The sequence below is a fragment of the Erinaceus europaeus genome, chromosome 8 (assembly GCF_950295315.1).
Source record: "Erinaceus europaeus chromosome 8, mEriEur2.1, whole genome shotgun sequence".
NCBI classification, from domain to species: domain Eukaryota; kingdom Metazoa; phylum Chordata; class Mammalia; order Eulipotyphla; family Erinaceidae; genus Erinaceus; species Erinaceus europaeus.
Window position 1 is genome coordinate 101,379,836 of NC_080169.1, and position 22,826 is coordinate 101,402,661.

General features: G+C 51.0%; 1 protein-coding gene and 1 long non-coding RNA gene across 4 annotated transcripts in view; one reads left to right on the top strand and one right to left on the bottom strand.

Annotated features, from left to right (window-relative positions):
* Positions 1 to 22,826, bottom strand: part of COPG2 (COPI coat complex subunit gamma 2) — a 153,892-nt gene that overhangs the window by 49,866 nt on the left and 81,200 nt on the right. For all 3 annotated transcript variants that reach the window (XM_007524210.2, XM_060196567.1, XM_060196568.1), the window contains exons 15-20: positions 20,441 to 20,516; positions 19,759 to 19,862; positions 19,118 to 19,243; positions 16,619 to 16,681; positions 15,343 to 15,482; positions 14,599 to 14,770 (exon numbers count right to left, since the gene is read on the bottom strand). In XM_007524210.2, the coding sequence (XP_007524272.1) occupies positions 14,599 to 14,770; positions 15,343 to 15,482; positions 16,619 to 16,681; positions 19,118 to 19,243; positions 19,759 to 19,862; positions 20,441 to 20,516 (681 nt within the window). The remainder of the gene's footprint in view (positions 1 to 14,598; positions 14,771 to 15,342; positions 15,483 to 16,618; positions 16,682 to 19,117; positions 19,244 to 19,758; positions 19,863 to 20,440; positions 20,517 to 22,826) is intronic.
* Positions 10,478 to 13,513, top strand: LOC132539934 (uncharacterized). Its single transcript, XR_009551227.1, has 2 exons — positions 10,478 to 10,535; positions 10,636 to 13,513. It is a non-coding gene; the product is annotated as an uncharacterized LOC132539934 (long non-coding RNA).

A 22,826-nucleotide genomic window follows, 5' to 3' on the forward strand; every position in this document is an offset into this window, starting at 1 on the left:
GCAGAGGGGGAACATCTGGGCAGACAGGAGGAGGAGGGGTGGAAGGGCAGAGGGGAACATCTGAGTAGATTAGGAAGAGGAGGAGGGGTGGGTGGATGGGCAGAGGGGAAACATTTGGGTAGAGAGGTGGAGGAGGGGAACATCTGGGCAGATTAAAGGAGGAGGAGGGGTGGGTGGAGGGGCAGAGGGGCAACATCTGGGCAGAGAGGAGGAGGAGGAAGGGTGGATGGGCAGAGGGGGAACATCTGGGCAGAGAGGAGGCGGAGGGGTGGAAGGGCAGAGAGGAGGCGGAGGGGTGGAAAGGCAGAGGGGGAACATCTGGGCAGAGAGCAGGAGGAGGAAGGGTGGAAGGGCCGAGGGGGAACACCTGGGCAGAGAGGAGGCGGAGGGTTGGAAGGGCAGAGGGGAAACATCTGGGCAGAGAGGAGGCAGAGGGGTGGAAGGGCAGAGGGGGCACATCTGGGCAGAGGAGGAGGAGGAGGGGTGGAAGGGCAGAGGGGGAACATCTGGGCAGAGAGGAGGAGGCGGAGGGGTGGAAAGGCAGAGGGGGAACATCTGGGCAGAGAGGAGGAGGTGGAAGGGTGGAAGGGCAGAGGGGGAACATCTGGGCAGAGATGAGGTGGAGGGGTGGAAGGGGAGAGGGGGAACATCTGGGCAGAGAGGAGGGGGAAGAAGGGTGGAAGGGCAGAGGGGGAACATTGGGCAGGGAGGAGGAGGAGGGTGCACAGGAGCCACAGGAGGTGGGAGCTGAGGCTTGAGGACCAGCGTGTCAGACATGGGGGCAAGGAGAGGGGCCTGCAGACAGCGAGCCAATGGATGTAGCCATGCGGGCCTGGGGTGGTGAGGGGATTTGAGACCTAGACCTCACTGCAGTGGGCCAGAGCAGACTTGTGGAGGGAGGATGAGAGTGGTGGCAGGATGCAGGAAGGGAGCAGGGTGGCCTGCATCCTGGAGAAGAGTCTCAGGGAGGCTGTGCGGAGAGAGGGAGGGCGTGGCAGTTCCAGCACTGTGGCATCAGGCCTGCACCGTCCAGAGGGTGGAGAGCAGGCAGTAGAGGCTGAGGCTCCGCATACCTGTCAGGAGTCTCAGTCATCTCAGGGAGTGGCTCTGGCGGGGCTGGAGTGCGCAGAGCACGGTGCACAGTAGACGGAAGCAGAGCAGTGGGTGGAGAGTCAAGAAAGGAGCGCACGTAGGCCCTGTGTGTCCACAGTACTGGCACCAGGTTGCCCAGCTTCTTCGCTCAGCGGGCAGCGGGAAGGGCGGGCAGGAGGGAGGGCGGAAGAGGGAGGGAGGCCGAGTGCGGAAGGAGTGTCTGGGCAGTCCAGTGAGCCAGAGAGGGACTGAGGAAGGGGAGATGGATGGTGGAGACACACACTTCTGAGTTGGGGGATCGGCAGCAGTATCTGCAGGGCTCCCACATGAGGACGCAGGCAAAGCCTGGGGGCAAATAAGCAGGCCGGCCGGAGCACAGCAGGGAAATACCTGGACCAGAACGGAGCCAGGGCCTCTCTGTGAAAAGTGGGCCAAAGGCCGCAGGGAGTGGGGTGGGCAGGAGACGGGGCAACATTGCACATTGTCACAAACCCTGCACAGAATCCTCTGGCAGGTAACCTCAGGGACTTGAAATAAAACTCAACGTTTTTCGGACCCAGTGTATTCGTAGCAAATATACCTACAGTGGCAGAGGAGTGCCAGGAACCAGGCAGAGCACGCTCTGTCCCTGAGCGCGGGCTCCTCTACTACAGGGGCTGGGGTGGTGGGGTAAACCACTCTGGGAGGCTCCTGCCTCCCAGACCAGTGGGGTGTGGTAGGTCTAGTGTAGCGTCTAGTGGGGGGGGGGGGGCAGCCAAGACACAGGGGAGGGAGCAGGTGGGGAGGTGTAGGTGGGAGTCTGTAAGTAGAGCTCTGACTTCAAGGGGCAGCACAGGTGACATGGCAGATGGCGTGAGCTCGAGCTGTGGGCCAGGTCACAAGAGGGGGCACACTCCTGGGGGCCTGATGCCATCAAAGGGAACCCCAAAAAGGGAGTGTGGAGAGGAAGGGGTGGCAGACCGGGGATTCTAGCAGATCTCAAGGTGCCACCAGACTGGGAATCCAGAGTATCGGGGACCAGCCCCCACAGGGAAGGGAAGGAGGAGCGACAGTTCTGAGAGGGTCAGATTGGCAGCCAAGAGAAACCCAGGCAGTGGTGCACCTGGTAGAGCAAACATGTCACCATGCACAAGGACCCAAGTTCGAGCCCCCCAGCCCCCACCTGCAGGGGGAACGCTTCACAAGCGGTGAAGCAGGTCTGCAGGTGTCTCTCTTTCTCTCTCCCCCTCTCTATCTTCCCTTCTCAATTTCTCTCTGTCCTATCAAATATATATATATTAAAAAAAAAAAAAAGCTAAAAAAATTAGCAGCCAAAAACAGTTAAATGCCCACAGCAAAGAGCGGACATGGGGGTCCAGGAACTTTCCTTCCAGTGGGGGAGGGTAATGGGAAAGAGGACACCCCTCTGCAGAGAGAACTCAGAAGAGAGGAGCTAGGCAGAGGCATGGGGGCAGGGGGTAGTAGGCAGAGTGGCCTCCTTGGAGACTTGTGTGTGGAGGGAAGCCAGAGCAAAGCAGAGACTGTCTCCAAGGGGCTGGCTGAAACAGTGAGGTGCTTAGGGGTGAACTGGGGGATGGAGCAGCTGGCCACAGCAGAGGTCAAGGTCAAGGGAGGTGTCCCAGGGTGCTAGGGGGCAGGGGTGTTGAAGCAGCAGCAAAGGGTCTCAGGAAGATGAGGGTGGGGGGGGATGGAGGACGAGCTTTGCCAGGTTCAGTCCACACCCAGCAGCTCTGTTCAGGTTGAGAGTGTGTGTGAGTATGTTGGGGTGGGGGTGTTGGCTGGTTGGGGACCAGAGAGAAGGAGGGAGGAGAGCAGTGGAATAATAATAAAGGGGTGGGGGAGAGAAAAAATACAAAAAAAGGAAGAAAAAAAAAAGAATCAGCGGGTGCAATCTGGACAAAGTGTGAAACCAGGGGCCTGACTGGACAGTGAGGCTTCCAGGAGGGGTGGGGGGAGTATGAGCTGAGCTGAGTGCAGTAGGGGAGGGCTGGGCTGAGCGTGAGTCCTGCTGCCAGAGGTACAGTGGGCAGCTGAGTGACGGCCAGGCCAGGAAAAGGTCGTGTGTGTGTGTGTGTGTGTGTGTGTGTGTGTGTGTGTGTGTGTGTGTATGGGGGGGGCAGAGAGAGGTGCATGAGCGAGCACCCCCCCCCCCAGGAAGAAATAAGTCCATTAGGTAGCTACAGCATGAGAGAGAGGGCCCGGGTTGTGGGCAGCCTTGAGGAGGCTGCTGTGAGGGAGTCTCCAGGGGACAAGAAAAGGAGAGAAGAGGAGGGTGTCGTCGGACTAGTCTGAAGGCAGCTTGAGAGCAAGTGTACAGCAAGGGGAGGCTACATACAGGAGGGAAAGGAGGTTCGAGTGGGGGGCTGAGCACCCACTCTGGTAGGCTGGTCCCTTGGACAACAGGAATGAGGCAGAAAGGGGCTGAGAAGGGGCAGAAGGGTCTGGAACAGGACTGTGAGGGAGAGAGGACAGAGGGGTGTCTGTGTGGGCTCAACCATCAGCGGTGACCTAGAGACACAGGCAATGCCCAGTGTTCAGGAAGATGAGAGGGGCCTGGAGTGAATGGTGGCAGTGGGGGTGGGAGGGGGAAGAGAGAGTGTGTGTGTGTATGTGTAAGGGTGAGCGAGGAGCAGTGCTCTCAGACACATGGGGGGGGGGGCATGATGGGCCAGGGAGTGACCCAGAGCACAGTGCGGTGGTTCCAGGAGGACAGAGCCGGGACAGTGTCAGGGGACAGTGCAGGGTCTCAGGGAGGCTGGGGGTGCCCAGGGGGGAGAGAGAGAGAGGCCAGGGAGGCAGGTGGTTCTTCCACAGTGTGATTCTCCCCCGGTGGGTGGGGGGGTGATTTCACCCATGGGGACAGGGGTTTTGGGCATGGACCCCCAAGGGGGTCTGTCAGCACATCTGAGGACACCCACAGATGCTGCTGGCAGGCCACCTTGGGGGACATGCACCCCCGGGTGAGAATCACAGGGTGGAAGGGCAGAGGGGAAACATCTGGGTAGAGAGGAGGAGGAGGGTTGGGTGAAAAGGTAGAGGGGGAACATCTGGGCAGAGAGGAGGAGGAAGGTTGGATGGAAGAGCAGAGGGGCAACATCTGGGCAGAGAGGAGGAGGAGGGAGGGTGGAAGGGGAGAGGGGGAACATCTGGGCAGAGAGGAGGAGGAGGGTTGGGTAGAAGAGGAGAGGGGGAACATCTGGGCAGGGAGGAGGAGGAGGAGGGTTGGGTGGAAGGGCAGAGGGGGAACATCTGGGCAGAGAGGAAGAAGAGGGGTGGGTGGAAGGGCTGAAGGGGAACATCTGGGGAGAGAGGAGGAAGAGGAGGATACAGAGGAGCTCTGGATGGGAGCTGGGGGCCAGCCTGTGAGACATGCGGGGAAGGAGAGGGCCCAGCAGACAGCGAGCAAATGGATGTAGCCTTGGTGGCCTGGGGTTGGGGGGGTTGTGGGGAGTGAAGTCCCAGTGTGGAGTATAGAGGAGAGGCTTGGGGGTGAGGCTGACAAGAGGCCACCTGGGGAAGTGGGGAGTGAGAGGCTGTGAGGAAGTGAACAGAGGGGCCATCTGGACAGGAGTAGACACAGGAGAGGGAGGGAGGGAGTGGGTGGGAGGAGGAGGGCCACCGGCTGGGAGGATGGCAGGACCAGGCCCATGTTCTGTGGAAACTGAGTGAGATGGTGTTGGGGGTGGGGTGGGGGCTCAGCTGGTCACTAGAGAGCCCAGACGGAGGGCAGGAGGCCAAGGGGCCATGGGGAAAGGCAGAAGGTGCACATCCAGAGGAGAGGCCCCTGGAGAGTCGCCTCAGAAGGGAGTGAAAGGGCAGGGTCCGTGGAGCAGGAAAGAAAAGCAGGTGGCAGAGACACTGGTGGAGGCTGCTGAAGCCAGCAGGGTGGGCTGGTGGGCGGAGTGAGGGCTGAGTCCAGCAGGCAGGTGTGAAACAAAGGCAAGGGAGCAGGCTGAGCAGGGGCAGGGGGCTGAAGAAGGAGCACAGAGCAGAGAAGATGCTGCCTCCAGGGAGTGAGTCACAGATGGCAGCCCAGAGGAGGCAGGGTGTGTTGGGAGGACAGTTTACCGGAGAGATGAAGCCATGGGACCCAGCAGGCAGGCTCCAGTGAGAAGTCTTGAGCAGGTGGCTGGCACGGAGGGTGGTGGAGGGAGCAGGGTGGTATGTGACCCCCTGGGAGTGTGGGAGAGGGCTGGACTATACAAGGACCAGGAAGAGCAGCAGGAGGGAGTTGAGTGTGAGATCCAGGCACGGAGTGTGAACCCACCTCGCAGGTAAGGTGTGGGCGGCAGGGGGTGGGATCCAGAGGGTCCGGCTGAAAACCCCAAAGAGAACTGGGATGGGGGCAGAGAGAAGATGGACAGTCAGAGAAGGCAGGCCAACCTGGCTCTGGACTCCAAGTGGTAGGGATGCAGGAAGGGCACCAAATACGCAGCAGAGGGTCTCGGCAAGGTCAGAGCAGGTGATTGGGCAGAGGATGGGCACACGTGGCAGAGGAGGAGGCAGATACAGGCACAAGGAGGGTCCCAGGAGCTCAAGGGGCAGGAGAGGGACAGCTGTGCTGAAAAGGAGCGAGACTGAAGTGCTAGTGAGGAGCTAGCATGGTGGGGAAAGGGGAATTCCACTGTGGGAATGTGGGAGGGAGTCTGCAGGCTCTCTGGCTGGGCTGTGGAGTGCAGGCAGGGCAGGGGAGAGAGACTCACTGGGCAGGACCCTGGGGAGAAAGCAGGCTCCGAGGTCATAGTGAAGGGGGAAGAGAAGAAACGGGTCCTGCATGGAAGCCACTGCAGATGCCCACAGGGGGCTGTGGGAAGGGCTCCTAGGGGAGTGGCGTCCAGTGCGCAGGTCGCAGACATACTTAGAACTGTGCAGGAGGAGTGGCGGGGAACCCAGGGGAGGCAGACACTACTCTGTGATCAGCTAAGCCTGCAGTACTTTTCCCTGGGGCAGAGATGGAGGGGAGTGGCTTCTCCTCAAGGAGGGCCAAGGGGGTGGAGACCAGGAGATGGAGATGGGGACTGGGACGGGGACGGGGACGGGGACGGGGACAGGGACGGAGATGGGCAGGAGAGGGTCTTAGGTCTGCCAGTGCTGTGAAGGGCTCGTGACCAGCAGGTACAGGGGAGTCTGGGGTCTGGAAGGGCTGACAGAATCCCAGCAAGGAGCCGGAGGCCAGGGCCTGAGGGTGGGAGAGCATGGCAGAGTGGCCGGAAAGTCCTGTGGGCAGACAAGACAGGGTGGGGCTGAGGAGAGGTGAAAGGGAAGGCAGAGCTGGATTCAGGAGCCCAGGCCAGCGACAGTTGCCAGCTCAGGAGTGGTTGTGGTGGATGTTTTGGGGGAGGTTAATTGCTGGGGAGAGGCCGCAGCAGGGAGCACATGACCACTGGGGCACCATGGCGGGCATTAAGGAGTGCCAAGTGCATGGGCCCCAGAGAGGAGGGCCAGGTGTCAGGACAGTGTCCCCAGCTGAGGATGGACAGGAAGGAATGTGGGGGGGGGGGGTGAAGAGCAGTGGGACTGAGGGCCCCTTTCAAGGCGCAGGCAAGGGTAACGGGGGAGGGGCGGAGGGCATGAGGGAAAGGAGAGCTGGAGAAGAGGCGGGGGAGGGGGGGGTGTCCCCACAGGTCTCCAAGGTGCCAACCAGAAGGAAGTTCCAAGGTACCAGGCAGCCTCCATGGATGGCCAGCAGGGAGTGGGACCAGTGGTACTCTTTGTAGCCATGAATACTATGACAACAAAGACAATTTTTTTGGCCAGGCTCAATTATGGATCCGGTGGGGATAGGGTGGGAGGGTTGGGGTGGGTGGGTTGGGATGAACCAAGCTCCTGTCATCAAGATAACTATTTTTTAATTGAACTTGTCGACCAATTTTTTCGCATCCAGTGTTGGGATGACTGCAGGCTGAAGAAAGGATGGGGAATACCACTGAGTCCGAGCAGAGCAGACAGGGAGGAGCTGCAGAAATGGTGGGGGCAGAGGGACAGGACCTGGGGACAGGCATGGAGCAGAGGGAAGGCTGCCAGCTGAAGGGAACAAAGGTACTGTGACACCACTAAGGAGGACCAAGTGGGAACAAGTGACTGTCACAAAGCAGTCACAGAGGGTGGGGTGGGGGCCAGGGTGCTGGGAGCAGGGTGAGCGAGGAGCAGTGCTCTCAGACACATTGGGGGGGGGTGCCCAGGGGGGAGAGAGAGAGAGGCCAGGGAGGCAGGTGGTTCTTCCACAGTGTGATTCTCCCCCGGTGGGTGGGGGGGTGATTTCACCCATGGGGACAGGGGTTTTGGGCATGGACCCCCAAGGGGGTCTGTCAGCACATCTGAGGACACCCACAGATGCTGCTGGCAGGCCACCTTGGGGGACATGCACCCCCGGGTGAGAATCACAGGGTGGAAGGGCAGAGGGGCAACATCTGGACAGAGAGGAGGAGGGGTGGGTGGAAGGGTAGAGGGGCAACATCTGGACAGAGGCGGAGGAAGGGTGGGTGGAAGGGCACAGGGGCAACATCTGGGCAGAGAGGAGGAGGAGGTGGGTGGGTGGAAGGGTAGAGGGGCAACATCTGGACAGAGGCGGAGGAGGAGGGGTGGGTGGAAGGGCAGAGGGGCAACATCTGGGCAGAGAGGAGGAGGAGGAGGGGTGGGTGGAAGGGCAACATCTGGACAGAGGCGGAGGAGGGGTGGGTGGAAGGGCAGAGGGGCAACATCTGGGCAGAGAGGAGGAGGAGGAGGGGTGGGTGGAAGGGCAGAGGGGCAACATCTGGACAGAGGCGGAGGAAGGGTGGGTGGAAGGCCAGAGGGGCAACATCTGGGCAGAGGTGGTGGGAGGGGTAGAAGGGCAGAGGGGGAACATCTGGGTAGAGGAGTGGTGGAAGGGCAGAGGGGGAACATCTGGACACAGAGGAGGAAGAGGAAGAGCAACATCTGGGCACAGAGGAGGGTGCAGAGGAGCCCTGGGTAGGGCCTCCTGGGGCCAGCTTCTCAGACATGGGGGAAGGAGAGGGCCCAGCAGACAGCGAGCAAATGGATGTAGCCATGGTGGCCTGGGGTCGGGTGGACAGTGGGTCGGTCACTAGCAGGGGTGGGGGTGGGGGTGGGAGGAAGGATGGCATGGAGCATGGAGCCCCAGTGTGGCGGGACGGAGCAGATGGTGGCGGCGCCTGGGATGGAAAGGATGGTGTGGAGAGCAGGCAGGCTGAGAGGCAGTGAGCAGAGAGCACAGGCAGATGCCCAGGCTGTGGAGGGTCACTAGACTCCACGTGTAGACAGAACTGAGGGCTGGTGGGGACCTGGTGGGGTTCAGAGGCATAAGGGCTCCTGAAAGGAGGAAGGGAGGAGATGCCCTGGAAGAGGCTTCTCAAGAGGTGTGTCGGAAGAGACTGAACCCCCAGGGCCAGAGTGTCGTGAGCAGTGGCTGGGGTCCCTGCGAGGAGCACCGGTGGAGAAGGCACAGAGGGCAGCCGGAGGTGGAGGTGGCAGTCAGGGCTGGTAGAGTGCTTCTGCTCTCCAGGGCTCAGAAGAGTGGGGACCAGCAAGGAAGGAGGTAGGTCCCTTACTTCAGTGGGGTGCCTAAGCTCCAATCTGAGAAGACAGAACAGGCAGGAACGATGGAGTGAACAGAGGGAGAGAACAAGAGGCCTGTTTTGGGGACCCCTAGGGCAGAGGCTGCTGCTGAGGATGGCAGGGTATTGAACCTGCATTGTGAGGGGCATGCGGCCCAGAAAACACAAGGCAAGGGGTGTCTGGTCTCTGCTGGGTGGATGAGAGCAGAGGTGATGGCACAGGAGGCACTAAACAGCTCAGGAAGGAAGAAGGAAGCAGTGGGGGAATCCGGCTTACAGTGTTTGATGGACAGTCTAGATGGAAAGGAAGAATGATGAAGAAGGGAGGAGGACAGGGAGCACTGCTGAGCTACCCGGAGCCGACGGGGGGGGAGGGGGACTTCAAGAATGGTGGGAGGGATGGGCCAGGCTGGTGGGGACCAGAGGGGCATAGAGCTGAAGGGAACAAAGGTACCGTGACACCACTAAGGAGGACCAAGTGGGAACAAGTGACTGTCACAAAGCAGTCACAGGGTGGGGTGGGGGCCAGGGTGCTGGGAGCAGGGTGAGCGAGGAGCAGTGCTCTCAGACACATGGGGGGGGGGGCATGATGGGCCAGGGAGTGACCCAGAGCACAGTGAGGTGGTTCCAGGAGGACAGAGCCGGGACAGTGTCAGGGGGGACAGTGCAGGGTCTCAGGGAGGCTGCGGGTGCCCAGGGGGGAGAGAGAGAGAGGCCAGGGAGGCAGGTGGTTCTTCCACAGTGTGATTCTCCCCCGGTGGGTGGGGGGGTGATTTCACCCATGGGGACAGGGGTTTTGGGCATGGACCCCCAAGGGGGTCTGCCAGCACATCTGAGGACACCCACAGATGCTGCTGGCAGGCCACCTTGGGGGACATGCACCCCCGGGTGAGAATCACAGGGTGGAAGGGCAGAGGGGCAACATCTGGACAGAGAGGAGGAGGGGTGGGTGGAAGGGTAGAGGGGCAACATCTGGACAGAGGAGGAGGAGGGTGCGTGGGTGGAAGGGCAGAGGGGCAACATCTGGACAGAGGCGGAGGGAGGGTGGGTGGAAGGGCAGAGGGGCAACATCTGGACTGAGAGGAGGAGGAGGGGTGGGTGGAAGGGCAGAGGGGCAACATCTGGGCAGAGAGGAGGAGGAGGTGGGGTGGGGTGGAAGGGCAGAGGGGCAACATCTGGGCAGAGAGGAGGAGGAGGTGGGGTGGGGTGGAAGGGCAGAGTGGCAACATCTGGAAAGAGGAGGAGGGGTGGGTGGAAGTGCAGAGGGGCAACATCTGGACAGAGGAGGAGGGGTGTGTGGAAGGGCAGAGGGGCAACATCTGGGCAGAGAGGAGGAGGGGTGGGTGGGTGGAAGGGCAGAGTGGCAACATCTGGACAGAGGCGGAGGAAGGGTGGGTGGAAGGGCAGAGGGGCAACATCTGGGCAGAGAGGAGGAGGAGGTGGGTGGGTGGAAGGGCAGAGGGGCAACATCTGGACAGAGGCAGAGGAGGAGGGGTGGGTGGAAGGGCAGAGGGGCAACATCTGGGCAGAGGAGGAGGGGTGTGTGGAAGGGCAGAGGGGCAACATCTGGGCAGAGAGGAGGAGGGGTGGGTGGAAGGGCAGAGGGTCAACATCTGGACAGAGGCGGAGGAAGGGTGGGTGGAAGGGCAGAGGGGCAACATCTGGGCAGAGAGGAGGAGGAGGTGGGTGGGTGGAAGGGCAGAGGGGCAACATCTGGACAGAGGCGGAGGAGGAGGGGTGGGTGGAAGGGCAGAGGGGCAACATCTGGGCAGAGAGGAGGAGGTGGGGTGGGGTGGAAGGGCAGAGTGGCAACATCTGGACAGAGGCGGAGGAGGAGGGGTGGGTGGAAGGGCAGAGGGGCAACATCTGGGCAGAGAGGAGGAGGAGGTGGAGGTGGGGTGGGGTGGAAGGGCAGAGTGGCAACATCTGGAAAGAGGAGGAGGGGTGGGTGGAAGTGCAGAGGGGCAACATCTGGACAGAGGAGGAGGGGTGTGTGGAAGGGCAGAGGGGCAACATCTGGGCAGAGATGAGGTTACAAATAAAGAGCGTGCAAAGGAGCTCTGGGGGAGAGCTGGGGCGTGGGGGCCATTCTGTGAGACATGGGGGGAAGGAGAGGGCCCAGCAGACAGCGAGCAAATGGATGTAGCCAAGGTGGCCTGGGGTTGGGGTGGGGGGTTGTGGAGAGTGGAGTCCCAATGTGGAGTGTGGAGGGAGAGACTTGAAGGTGAGAAGCTGTGAGGATGTGAGCAGAGAGGGGACATCCACACAGGAAGGGCAGAGAGAAAGATGCAGGAGGGAGGAAGAGGAAGAGCTGCAGGAGGGGAGCAGAGCTGAGGGGACGGCAGATGGACAGTGATGGTGTCGAGTGGAGGATGGTGGCCAGTTGAGGGTCCACTTGGTGAGCAGACAGGCTGTGTGGAAAGGGAGAAGATGACAGAAGCTGAGGAAGTACATGGGAGGGTTCCAGAGTTGGCAACACAAAGAATGGCAGAGTCTGAGGGAGTGAAACAGCTGGTGGGGCAGTGAGGAGAAGTCCAGGAGGTCAGAGGTCAGGTGAGGGGTGTGAACAGTGCAGAGTGTGGGGAGGAAGTGGCAGGGAAAAGGGGGGATGTGAAAGCGGAAGTGCAGAGTCTCTGATGGAAGAGAGCAGGAGAAAAGGCCGAGCAAGGATGGGTCCTGCCGAGTTCAGTCCGCAGCCTGGAGGGTCTTAGAAGGGTTTCAAGTGACAAAGGAAGCAAGGGAGCAGCACAATTACTAAATCAATCTGATTTATTGAATATTTTAGTGACTGGGATCCAAAAATTATATTACGTTTGACCATTAAGTAATAGAAAATTAATGTGGGAAACATACATTAAAAAAAAAAAAGGAAAGAACGAAAGAAAGAAACTGTTAGTGGGCTGCCCAAAAGCTGTCAGAATGAATTCCAAGTGAGAGGACTGAAATGGCCAATGTGGGGATAAATTCAGAAAGTGAGGTGGTCGAAAACCCAATGATGGATCAGTCTTGATTGGCACAAGCAAGGAGGTTTCTAGTCTCCAGACAGAAGAGGGAATGAGTGGCGGGAAGTTAGTTCAGAAAGGCAGCAAGAAAGAAATCAGACTGAGGATGATGGGCTGAGAAGCAAGCATCAAGCGGAACAGACAGGTTGAATGTGGTGAGCAAGTCGGAGGACAGGCAGATTGGGCAGTGACATTTGTCAGGAAGGCTCCCAGTGAGCTGGAGATGGTCAGATGGGTAAAACGCTCTCATTACTTAATATCTGTACCCTGGGATTTCATTTTTGTTCACTGCACAACTAAAATTTTGAATTGGCCATGATTATGAAAATTCTTTTTTTTTTGTAAAAAAAAATCAGAAAGGTGTTTATTTTTAAGCAAGCAAAGAATGATTCAAATATTAAGTCAACTACCAACAGAATTTCAGAAGCCCCAAATGTTGAGACAAAATTCCATTTCATTTCTATGGGATGAAAAACGATAAATTTAGAATTAAATTTTATCATCAACCAGCAAACCCTTCATTAGAAAATAAAAATTACCCAAATGTCAAAATTTTTTCAGAAACAAAATACTAACAACAAACCATTAGGTTAAAAAAAAAAAAAAAGAGTCCATAGCCAGCAGACCAAAAGTTTTGAAACCTCTGGGCTAAGTGGTAAGATCTATGTTTTACAAAGAAATGAACTCACTTGTAAAGAGGAGTGAACAGACTTTCCTATACCTCCTCTCTTGGTGGAAATGTTTTCTGTTGTTGCTATTGTATTTTCCTGTAATGTAATTTCTGTACTTTCAATATTGTTGCTTTATGTACTTTGATGTTATAAAATTGTATTTATTGTATTCTGTTACAATCAGTCCCTGGGGTGTGAGTTATCAGCTAGTCAAGTGAATCTGGGGAAAGAGGAGGAACTACTTTCTCAATTGGGAAGAGTTTAATTCTTAGGTTGGCTCAACATGTGGGTTCCTTCTAAGAGTGGTAAAGTTGTGGTATCCTTTAAAAAGAAACTTAGTACAATGGAGGAGGAATTCTGAAGCATCAAGACAGGAAAACAGCAAGCAAGTGCAGAGTATCCCAGGAATATGGCGGAAGCCATGGGGGCTACGTTAAGACTCAGCCCAGAAATTTGGAATGCAGGTTAATAAAACCAGCTTTAATTAAGAATACAGCCCCTTAATTAGCAGCTGGTGGGATTAACTCAGACAGTATGAACCAGAGGGAAACAGACCCTGAGACAGTGTGAGAGCGCAAGAGGAAATGGAAGTAGAGGAACCTTCTAAGGGGGTAAAGGAGAGAATCAGAGGTGAAAGGCAGACGGCCTAATGCTTACAGGAGAAACAGTGGAGGCCACAAAGAAAGTGCCTTCCTACCCGGTGGGGGGGACGGATCCAGGGTGGTGGCGAAACAAACGTGTTGGTCCGCTCAGGGTCAGAGGGAACAACCTGAGATTCAGACCCTGAAACGGTGCCAACTTGAATCTACCTCGTGCTAGAATGAGTAGCCTGGTCTGTCATCCAACACAGATGAAGTTGGGCAGGAGCTCGCTCCCCAGACCACCATCTTGAAAGGGAGCTGGGAGAGGACTGAAAAGGCGGCAAGCTAAGCCCCACGTGTAACTGAATGATGACCAGGGATAGCTATTTACTATTATTGTTATCGTTCTTATCATCATCACTGTTATTATTATTATTGCTATTATTGTTATTACTGCTATTACTAATGATGCTGTTGACTCACGATTTCTTGTGACTCTGTAATTTCCCCCTGTATTTGTTAATCTTGTTAACTTTTATCTTTTTTTTTTTTTCTGTACTAGTGGTAAAATTTTTTTTTCCTGAACTAATAAAAATTGGCCAAAATGTCAACATGATGTGTGTGCTTATTTCTGCAAAAATGAGGTTTTTACTTGTGAATGTTCTCAGCGCATATGCAAAACAAGGAACAAAGGTGGCAAAATGGGGAAACAAAATCAAACACAGCTTTGGGGACAGGAGATAGCTCACCTGGTAGAGCACACACATTAGTTACCATGTGATCAAAGACGCAGGTTTGAGTCTCCAGCACAACAAGGCTCTCTCCCTATCTCTGCCTTAAATTTAAAAAGAAAATTTCACTGGCAACAGTAGAATCATGTAGAGGAGACTGGCCAGAGGTTCTCATATTTTCAAAATTTAAAATATTAATTTGATAGAGACATTGATAAAAAAAGGGGGACTAACTAAGAGGGAGGGAGGGAGAGACACCTGCAGCACTGCTTTAACTCTGGTGAAGCTTCTTTCTCTGCAGGTGGGGACCAGGGGCTTGAACCCGGGTCCTATTGCGTGAAATATACACACTCAATGGGGTGCACCACCATCTGGCCCCTTACAATTTCAAATTCTTAAACATAACTACTGACATTAGCAGTTGACTCTGCTTCAAAAGGTCAAGTAGAGAATTGCAAAGCTTTTCTCAGCTGTGGATATATGTTGGCTAAGCCATTCATTAGGCCCGAACAAACATATGCCCAGACACCAGCCTTATCTTCAAAACATCAGACTTTTAAATGTCAAAGCTCTACTAAAGAAAAAGTTCTTTGGACAACATTATGAAGAAATGGGCCATGACCCTTCAGAGGAAACATCAGGTATATGAACCCTCCTCAGAGATTCTAATCTTAATCTTCCAGTAGAATGCCTGATTCCCTTCTGGGCTACCAATATGTACATTCAAATGTCTATAGGAAATTTGACTCAAGAGATACAGCTGACAAAACAAAAAAAGTCAGTATTTAGGCAGTGGTGACCAATTTTATAAGTACTAGACATAAATGCAATAGCATTATCATGACATTTAATTGTAGAAAAGAGACATATTCTGGAACTCCAAACAAGTGTAAGGCCCTTCGTGAGTTCGAGTATTAATACATTCTTAACCATATAACTATTTCTTCCCTTCTGTGGGTCTGTACCTGCTGCAGAGTCGTCATCAGGCAAACGGACAAGAGTGTAACATATTCCTGGCTGGTTATAATTGAGGCTGGGGGCTGGGATATAACACAGCACCTCAAAGGAATCTGATGGTTCCACCTGCACTGTCACTTTCTCCAGCAGCTGGTCGTTGAGCGTGTTGGTGCAGTCAAACTGAAAAATCGACAGACAAGTTAAAAAGGATAAGAGTTGTTTTCAAGGAAATTGGTTTTGTCTACTCATAACCCACAATACATTCTGGAGCCCACTAAACCTCCCTGCTATAACACACAAGATCTCCTAAGATTTTCCATTCAACCACAAGCCTTAGTCTTGAAGTCTTTTTGTTCATATTATACTCCTAACCAGGTTGGTTGGTTTTTCTTTTTCTGTTTCCTGAGATTTAGTTCTACTAAACAAGGTTGTGAAATCTTATAGCTGTCTGATAATCTAGCTGAAGTTCAAGTTCTTGGACAGTTTACTTAATCTGATGTTAAATGATTGTCACTTTATTGGTGGTGGTCATGATAATGACTATAACAGGTTATACTTGTCCAACTTCAGGCATTTCCAGTGGTCTTTTTAGATGTTGGCCATCAAAAGTTAACTATCCTATGAGGGCCTCTCTATAGCAATGGGGTTAGGAAAGAAAACCATAAATACTGTCTGTCCTTTTGCTTCCCTATAAAGGGTATTTGTCTCCAAGCATCTAACCCCCTAAGGAGTCAATGGGGCACTCATCTCACCTGGAACACAATATGATGAGTAAACATGTGTTTGACACAGCGCACAAAATATTCTGTCTCTGCTTCTGTAAGTTGAACAGGCTCAGAAGACTTGAACAAGGGTCCCAAATTCACAAACTCAGGAATGGCAGCCAGTTGTTCTGTTAATAAAAATAGAGAAGAAAGAAGTCAGGGAAATAGCACAGTGATTTATGTAACAAACTCTCATGCCTGAGGTCCCAGAGGTCCCAGGCTCAGTTCCCAGCACCACTATAAGACAGAACTGAGTAATGATTAGAAGGAAAAAAAAAAGCTGGAATGCTGCTCTGGTCTTTCTCCCTCCCCTCTATCTAATGGAACACACACGCACACACACACACATTAAGTTAGAAAATAAGATGGGGGGAAGATGGTGATGCACTGGGTGGAGTGCACACTACAGTACACAAGGACCCAGGTTCAAGCCCCTGGTCCCCACCTGCAAGGAGAAGCTTCATGAGGGGTGAAGCAGTGCTGTAAACCTCTCCCTGTCTTCCCCTCCCTCCACTCCTATTCCCTTTCAATTTCTTTGTCTCTATCCAAAATAAACAAATAGAATATTTTTAAGAGAGAAAGTAAGATGAGAATACAGAGGAACACATCATTCTGAGTGCTTAAAATATTTTAAGTTTCCATAGCAGTATTAACAGTTCAACACTCAATTAGTATATCCCCCCAGGCTCTAGTGAAATGGTATTTTAATTGTAAATAGGAGAGTATTTGAAGTATGAGAATTCACATACTGAATGATTAAGAGCAGGCAGACAACAACAAAACAAATCCCTGATTTTTGTTTAGAATGTGAACTCCCTGTTACGCAAGATAGAATGTAGGAACAGCATTCCCATTTACTAACTCAACAATTAGAAATGGAAAAGCCCCAGGGGCTGGGTGGTGGCACACTTGGTTAAGCACACATGTTACAGTGTGCAAGGATCCAGGTTCAAGCCCTGGGTCCCCACCTGCAGAAGGAAAGCTATGTGAGTGGTGAAGTGTTGCAGGTCTCTCTCTCTCTCTCTCTTTCTCTCTCTCTATCACTACCTTCCCTCTTGTTTTCTGGCTGTCTCTATTCAATAAATAAATAAAGATAATTAAATTAAAAAATAATAAATGGAAAAGCCCCCATGAACTCTCAGGAGCCATCTGCAAACTATCCTATGACACTGTGCATTCAGTCATACGAAGGGTTCCTGGACTGAAACTGTACACAGAGTGCCCAGGGTCCAAGACTGTATTACTTCCACCCATCAAATCATACCTTGGAATATGTCAAGCCTGGAAGGAGTCAACTTGTCAGGTTTCGTAGACACGTGTGCGGGTTCTACAAAGAGAGATGAGCAGTCAGTTGAATTTACCTCCCACTATCAAGATAAAAATACAAACAGAGTTGGGGAGCCAGCATAATGGTTCTGCAAAAGACTTTCATGTCTGAGGAGGCTCTGAGGTCCCAAGTTCAAGCCCCAGGACCACCATAAGCTTCTCTCATAAATCTGTCTGCCTGTCTCTCCCCCCTTTACCTTTGTCTCTGTTATCTCTCTCATTAAAAAAATAAGTAGGGGCAGTCGGGCTGTAGCGCAGCGGGTTAAGCGCAGGTGGCGCAAAGCACAAGGACTGGCATAAGGATCCTGGTTCAAACCCCGGCTCCCCACCTGCAGGGGAGTCGCTTCACAGGCGGTGAAACAGGTCTGCAGGTGTCTATCTTTCTCTCCTCCTCTCTGTCTTCCCCTCCTCTCTCCATTTCTCTCTGTCCTATCCAACGACGATGACAACAACAATAATAACTACAACAATAAAACAACAAGGGCAACAAAAGGGAATAAATAAATAAAATAAAAAAAAATAAGTAGGGGCTGGGTGGTGGTTGAGTATACATATGGCCGTGTGCAAGGACCCGGGTTCAAGCCCCTGGTGCTCATCTGCAGGGGGGAAGCTTCATGAGTGGTGAAGCAGTGCTGCAGGTGTCTCTCTCTCTCCCTCTTTTATCTTCCCATCCCTAACAATTTGTCCTACCAAATTTAAAATTAATAAAATAACTTGTTTTTTTTTTTTTGTAATCAGACATAAAGGGATGCGAGCATAAATGTCTAGCAGATATATGTGGATCTACTGCTAAATAACATTCATAGGCCTTGGTCACCATTTTTGGAAGAGCACTCAAATTGAAAGGCATTTAACAAGCAGTTTAAGTTCAACAAGCTCTAGGAACATAGAATTTACTGTAAATGGGCCAGGATGTTAAAAATAAAACAACAAAAACACTTCTCTTAAAAGGAGTACTGATTTATAATGCAAATTTCCTGGTGATTCAAATAGGGAAAAGTACTTATATACCATATGATAAAAATAGAGCCCGGGGGGCTAGGCAGTGGCACACCTGGCTAAGCGTACACGTTACCATGTTCAAAGATCCGGGTTCAAAGCTCCGCTTCCCACTTGCAGAGGGGAAACTTCATGAGCGGTGAAGCAGAGCCGCAGGTCTCCCCCCCCTTCCCTCTCAATTTCTCTCTGTCCTACCAAGTAAGATGGGGGGGGGGGGTTGCTGGGAGCACTGGATTCTCAGTGCAGGCACCACGCACCAGTGATAACCCTGGTGGCAAAAAAAAAAACAAACACACACACACAAGCAATACACACACAAAACCAACCTGAAAATGTTGAGAGATAAGTTTTATCTTTCTTTCTCAATTCTAACCACTGAACACTTGATTTTTGTTTGTCCACTACTATTACTGGTATTTCTGTGAAAACTGCTTTACTATCTTGTCCCGTGACATACTTTTTTCCCCTGACTTATAGAATTTATTTATTTTTATTTCTTTACTGGGGAATTAATGTTTTACGGTTGACAGTAAATACAACAGTTTGTACAAGCATAACATTTCTCAGTTTTCCACATAACAAAACAACCCCCAGTAGGTCCTCTGCCATCCTGTTCCAGGACCTGAACCCTCCCCACCCCCACCCCACTGACCCCAGAGTCTTTTACTTTGGTGCAATACACCAATCGTGAGATACTTTTAGGACAAACTTCCAATAGTAAGACTAATTAAAGACTTTCAGGAGGGAATCGGGTGGTAGTGCAGCGGGTTAAGCGCATGTGGCACAAAGCACAAGGACCAACTTAAGGATCCCAGTTCAAGCCCCCCTCTCCCCTCCTGCGGGGAGGGGGAGGTCGCTTCACAGGCGGTGAAGCAGGTCTGCAGGTGTCTATCTTTCTCTCCCCTTTTCTGTCTTCCCCTCCTCTCCATTTCTCTCTGTCCTATCTAACAATGATGACATCAATAATAACAATAACTACAACAAGGGCAACAAAAGGAAAAATAAATAAAATTTAAAAAAAAAAAAGACTTTCAGGAGGCATGACTAGGAGTAACAGAGAATAGCACAGCCTCTCCCCTCAAAATAGCAAAGTAAAACTAATTAAGAAATTACCAACTTCAGAAAATAAAAATAAGAGTTGGCTACACAATTACTACTCAGATATAAAGTGACAACTAACTCCAAATGCTTTAACACTTGGCATGAAAAAAACACCAAATGTGGGTCACCTTTCATAGACCTGCATTTATGTGAAAAGCAGGGAAAAAATGCTAAAGCCTAATTAAAAATACCATCAATCAAAAAAGATACCATCAATCTTAGTACTAAGAAGAATTCAAAGGAATGACAAGAAGTAATAGGTAAAGTATACTCCTAACAAACTTCACTGGTATAAAGCTGTACACAGAAACACTAGAAATTAAAACGTGTCCATTACCTGCTTTCTGTTCAAAGGGAGGAGCCATAGCAAGAGGAACAGATTTCATGTCAAAAGGCTTATCTGAAGGGTTCAGTGTGTACTGGTGTAAGGCTTTCTCCAGTCCTGCTATGGACACCGTCAGACCTAGAAACAAGATCAGTCTTAGGAGTTTTGGCCAATCCTAGGGTTCAGCTAGGACTAGATCTCTTACTATTTATCTAAGCTTGCTGAAGGAAAAGGCTAACCACACGCTACGTAACCTAAATAAAATTTAAAGACCATCACATAAAACTGCCTTGTAATTAATTATATTCAAAGAAGCATGGAAGCAGAGAATAAAAATTTTCAACAAAGTGTTTTAAGTACTTCCCAGAAAAGAAAGCAACTTAGCTACACATGGGCACAATGGTAAAATAATTTAAAAAAGGGGGGGGATATACCCTCCAAGAAGTTTTGCTCAAGGAGATCCAAGAGTATGTAACATTCTTCGGGCCCTCACATACTGTACATTTCCCTAGGAATGGAAGGACATCCAGAGACTAAACTCCAAAGACATTTTGCTTTCTGAAGTCTGTTCATATGCAGATCACCAGGAGATATGTTTCCCAGACACCCTTTGGGGGACACGTGTCTACATCCTTCTCTTTGTTCTCACTGACCATTGCAGATATATGTAGCATTCAGTGACATCTGCCTCTGCTGCAGCACATTCAGATAGAAGGTAGCTCTGTCCCGCACCTCATCATCAGTATCCATCATACACCTGCCCAGGGACACAGAAGAGGCATGTCACAGCACCCTGAAGATCCCCCGACAGCTTTACCACTATCCCTAGAGACATGATTCAGGTTGATGATGCCACCTTTATTACACAGCCAATAGTCAACCCTAAAACCTTGGGTGCTGTTTTGAGGTAGAGGAAAAGGGTCATCATGAAACCAGGATCACTACAGAAATAAACATTAAAATCATTCAAAAGGACACAGTAACAGAAGATAGTAATCTGGAAACTCAATGGCAGATTGTATATTGCAATTGCAGTCAGCACATACAAAAATCACTAGAAAAGAGATTTTAAAAAAATGCTGATGGCAACTGATTGACTCCATCAGCTCTACTCTAAGTCCTGGAATGCACTCTGATAAGGCACAATGAGCAAATTCTCCATCTGGATGCAAGGGGATCTTATAAAAAGGAAGGAAGGAGAGGAGGAAGGGAGAGAGGAAGAGAGAGTGAGAGTATCCTTTCACTTACCTCTCTCTGAACACAATGAGAAATTCTCCATTTGGTTATATAAAGTTCTTTTTAAAAAGCAGAGGAAACAAACATTCTTTCACTTACCTCTGTAAGAGTACAATGATGCTTGGGAGGAGACTCTCATTCTGAGCCCCAAATTTAGCCAAAGCACTCACAGCAGCTAAAAGAAACACAGAATGAAGCAATGTGTAAATATTGGTTTCTAAGACCTAAACAATAATCATTAACAAAAAAAGTTTAAAGCTTCCCTATGTTCAGTAGGAAGCGGTGCTCTTAGTATTTTGTTTAGTCTCTCGATCTCTTCTTTGAGCCACTCAAGCAATACAGAATTCTTTGGGTCCTCAAAGCACTGAAAAGGAAATCCCCCTTGCATTAAGGACAACAAATCACATGTATTTCTTCCATGAGCTATCCTCCACTCTGCCAATAATCCCTTCTATACTATGTGAATATTATAAAGGTCTTATCTCAAATGACCACCCCAAGCATAAGACACTTACTGAAATTCAACTAATATTTACTGCTCACCTAACTTTTCTCAGTAGCACAATAGTAGTGTAAAGTGACTCCCATGCCTGAGGCTCCAAAGTCCCGGGTTCAATATCCCGCACCACGATGACCATAACCTTAAAGTCTCTCGGTCTCTTTCCCTCTCTATCCTTTCCCTCCCTTCTCAATCTCTCAGGAATTATAGCCCCTGACCTAATGGGACTGTAGTTTTGTGGGAATGACAGGTAACTAAAGAGATAATTACAAGGCAGCATGGTAGGTCTGTGGTATGAGAGAGAGAGAGAGAGAGAGAGAGAGGGAGAGAGAGAGAATCTTAAATGAGAAATAGTGGAGAAGTAAGGTAAGAATGTGACATTCAGCACTTGTGTGAAATTTTGCAGAATAAGTAGAGTTAAACAGAAGGAAAAGGCAAGATAAGAACATCAGGGATAGAGAATAACAAGAAGCAAGCTGAGAAAAGAAAGCATGGTATCATGCTGGAATAGAACACAACCAAGTGAGAATGGCAGACAGAGGGTCTGGGCAGGGCACACTCCATAGAGGCACAAATTATCGTGTGCAAGGACCCGGGTTCAAGCACCTGGTCCCAACCTGCAGTGGAGAAGCTTCATGAGTGGTGCAGCAATGTTGCGGGCATCTTCTCACCCTTCCTTGTCAATTTCTCTGTCTATATTAAAAAGAGAAGAAAAAGGAGAGAAAAGAGGGAAGAAAAGAGGGTGCAAGGTTGGGTGTGGGTAGTGCCTGAATGGGTGAAGACAAACACCTAAGGTATAGCAGTGTTTTAAGGATAAGAAGCTCTGTACATAAGGTTGAGGAGAAACACAAGCTCCTGTGGAAACTGAGGGAAGAGAGTTTTGTTTTAAATTTTTTTTAATTATCTTTATTTATTTATTAGATAGAGACAGCCAGATATTGAGAGGGAAGGGAATGACAGAGAGACAGAGAGACACCTGCAGCCCTGCTTCACCACTCATGAAGCTTTCCCCCTGTAGGTAGGGACTGGGGGCTCGAACCCGGGTCCTTATGCATTGTAACACGTGCAGTCAATCAGGTGCACCACCACCCGGCCCCAGGAAGAGTTTTCACGAAGTGTTTAGTCAGTTGTAAATCAAACTGATTGAGGAGTGAACAAGGATAAATAAAAACATGAAAGCATTTAACTTGATTTTCCAAGAAGCCTGTAAGTACTTAAGAAAGAAAAGACTCAAGATTTTTGAGAGCTAGATTATTGTGAATCACAGAGAAAATGAAAAATAACTCATGGAGACCAGTAGTAATGGCTGATTCAAGTTTATCTGACAGGGGAAGCAGAATTAAGAGTCACTAGTGAGAGACAGCAGATCAAAGCAGAACTTACATCCTTCTTTAAAAATCATTTTATTAGAGGGTTAATAGTTTACAATACAGTTGTTGACACATGGGTACAATTTCCTATCTGCCCGTAACAGGTGTTTGCAAAACACTCTCACCCCCAGCTTAGGTCCTTTTGAATGGCAGAGATTTGGATCTGATCATATGCAAACAGGAAGGAATATTAGTGAGAAGTAGTAAAATTCCCAAGACCTGTTTTAAAAAAAACACTGAAAATTCTTTTAAAATAAATTAAAAAAAAACATTTTATTTTATTTACTATTGGATAGAAACAGAGAGAAAATGAGGAGAGGGAGATAGAAAGAGAAAGAGACAGATATCCGCAGTGCTGCTTCACCATTTGTGAAGCTTTCCCCCTGCAGGTGGGAACCAGGGGCTCGAACCCAGATCCTTGTGCACTGTGATGTGTGTGCTTAACCAAGAGCGCCACCGCCTGGCCTGCCCCACCCCCACCCCCACCCCCTCCAGATATGCTATACCTTTCTATACCTCTGAGAAATATGGATGACACCATCGTAGCATTCCTACCACACTGCCAACTCATAGGTACTGGTCTCTGAGCTAAGGCAGAAGTAAGGAATACAGAGGA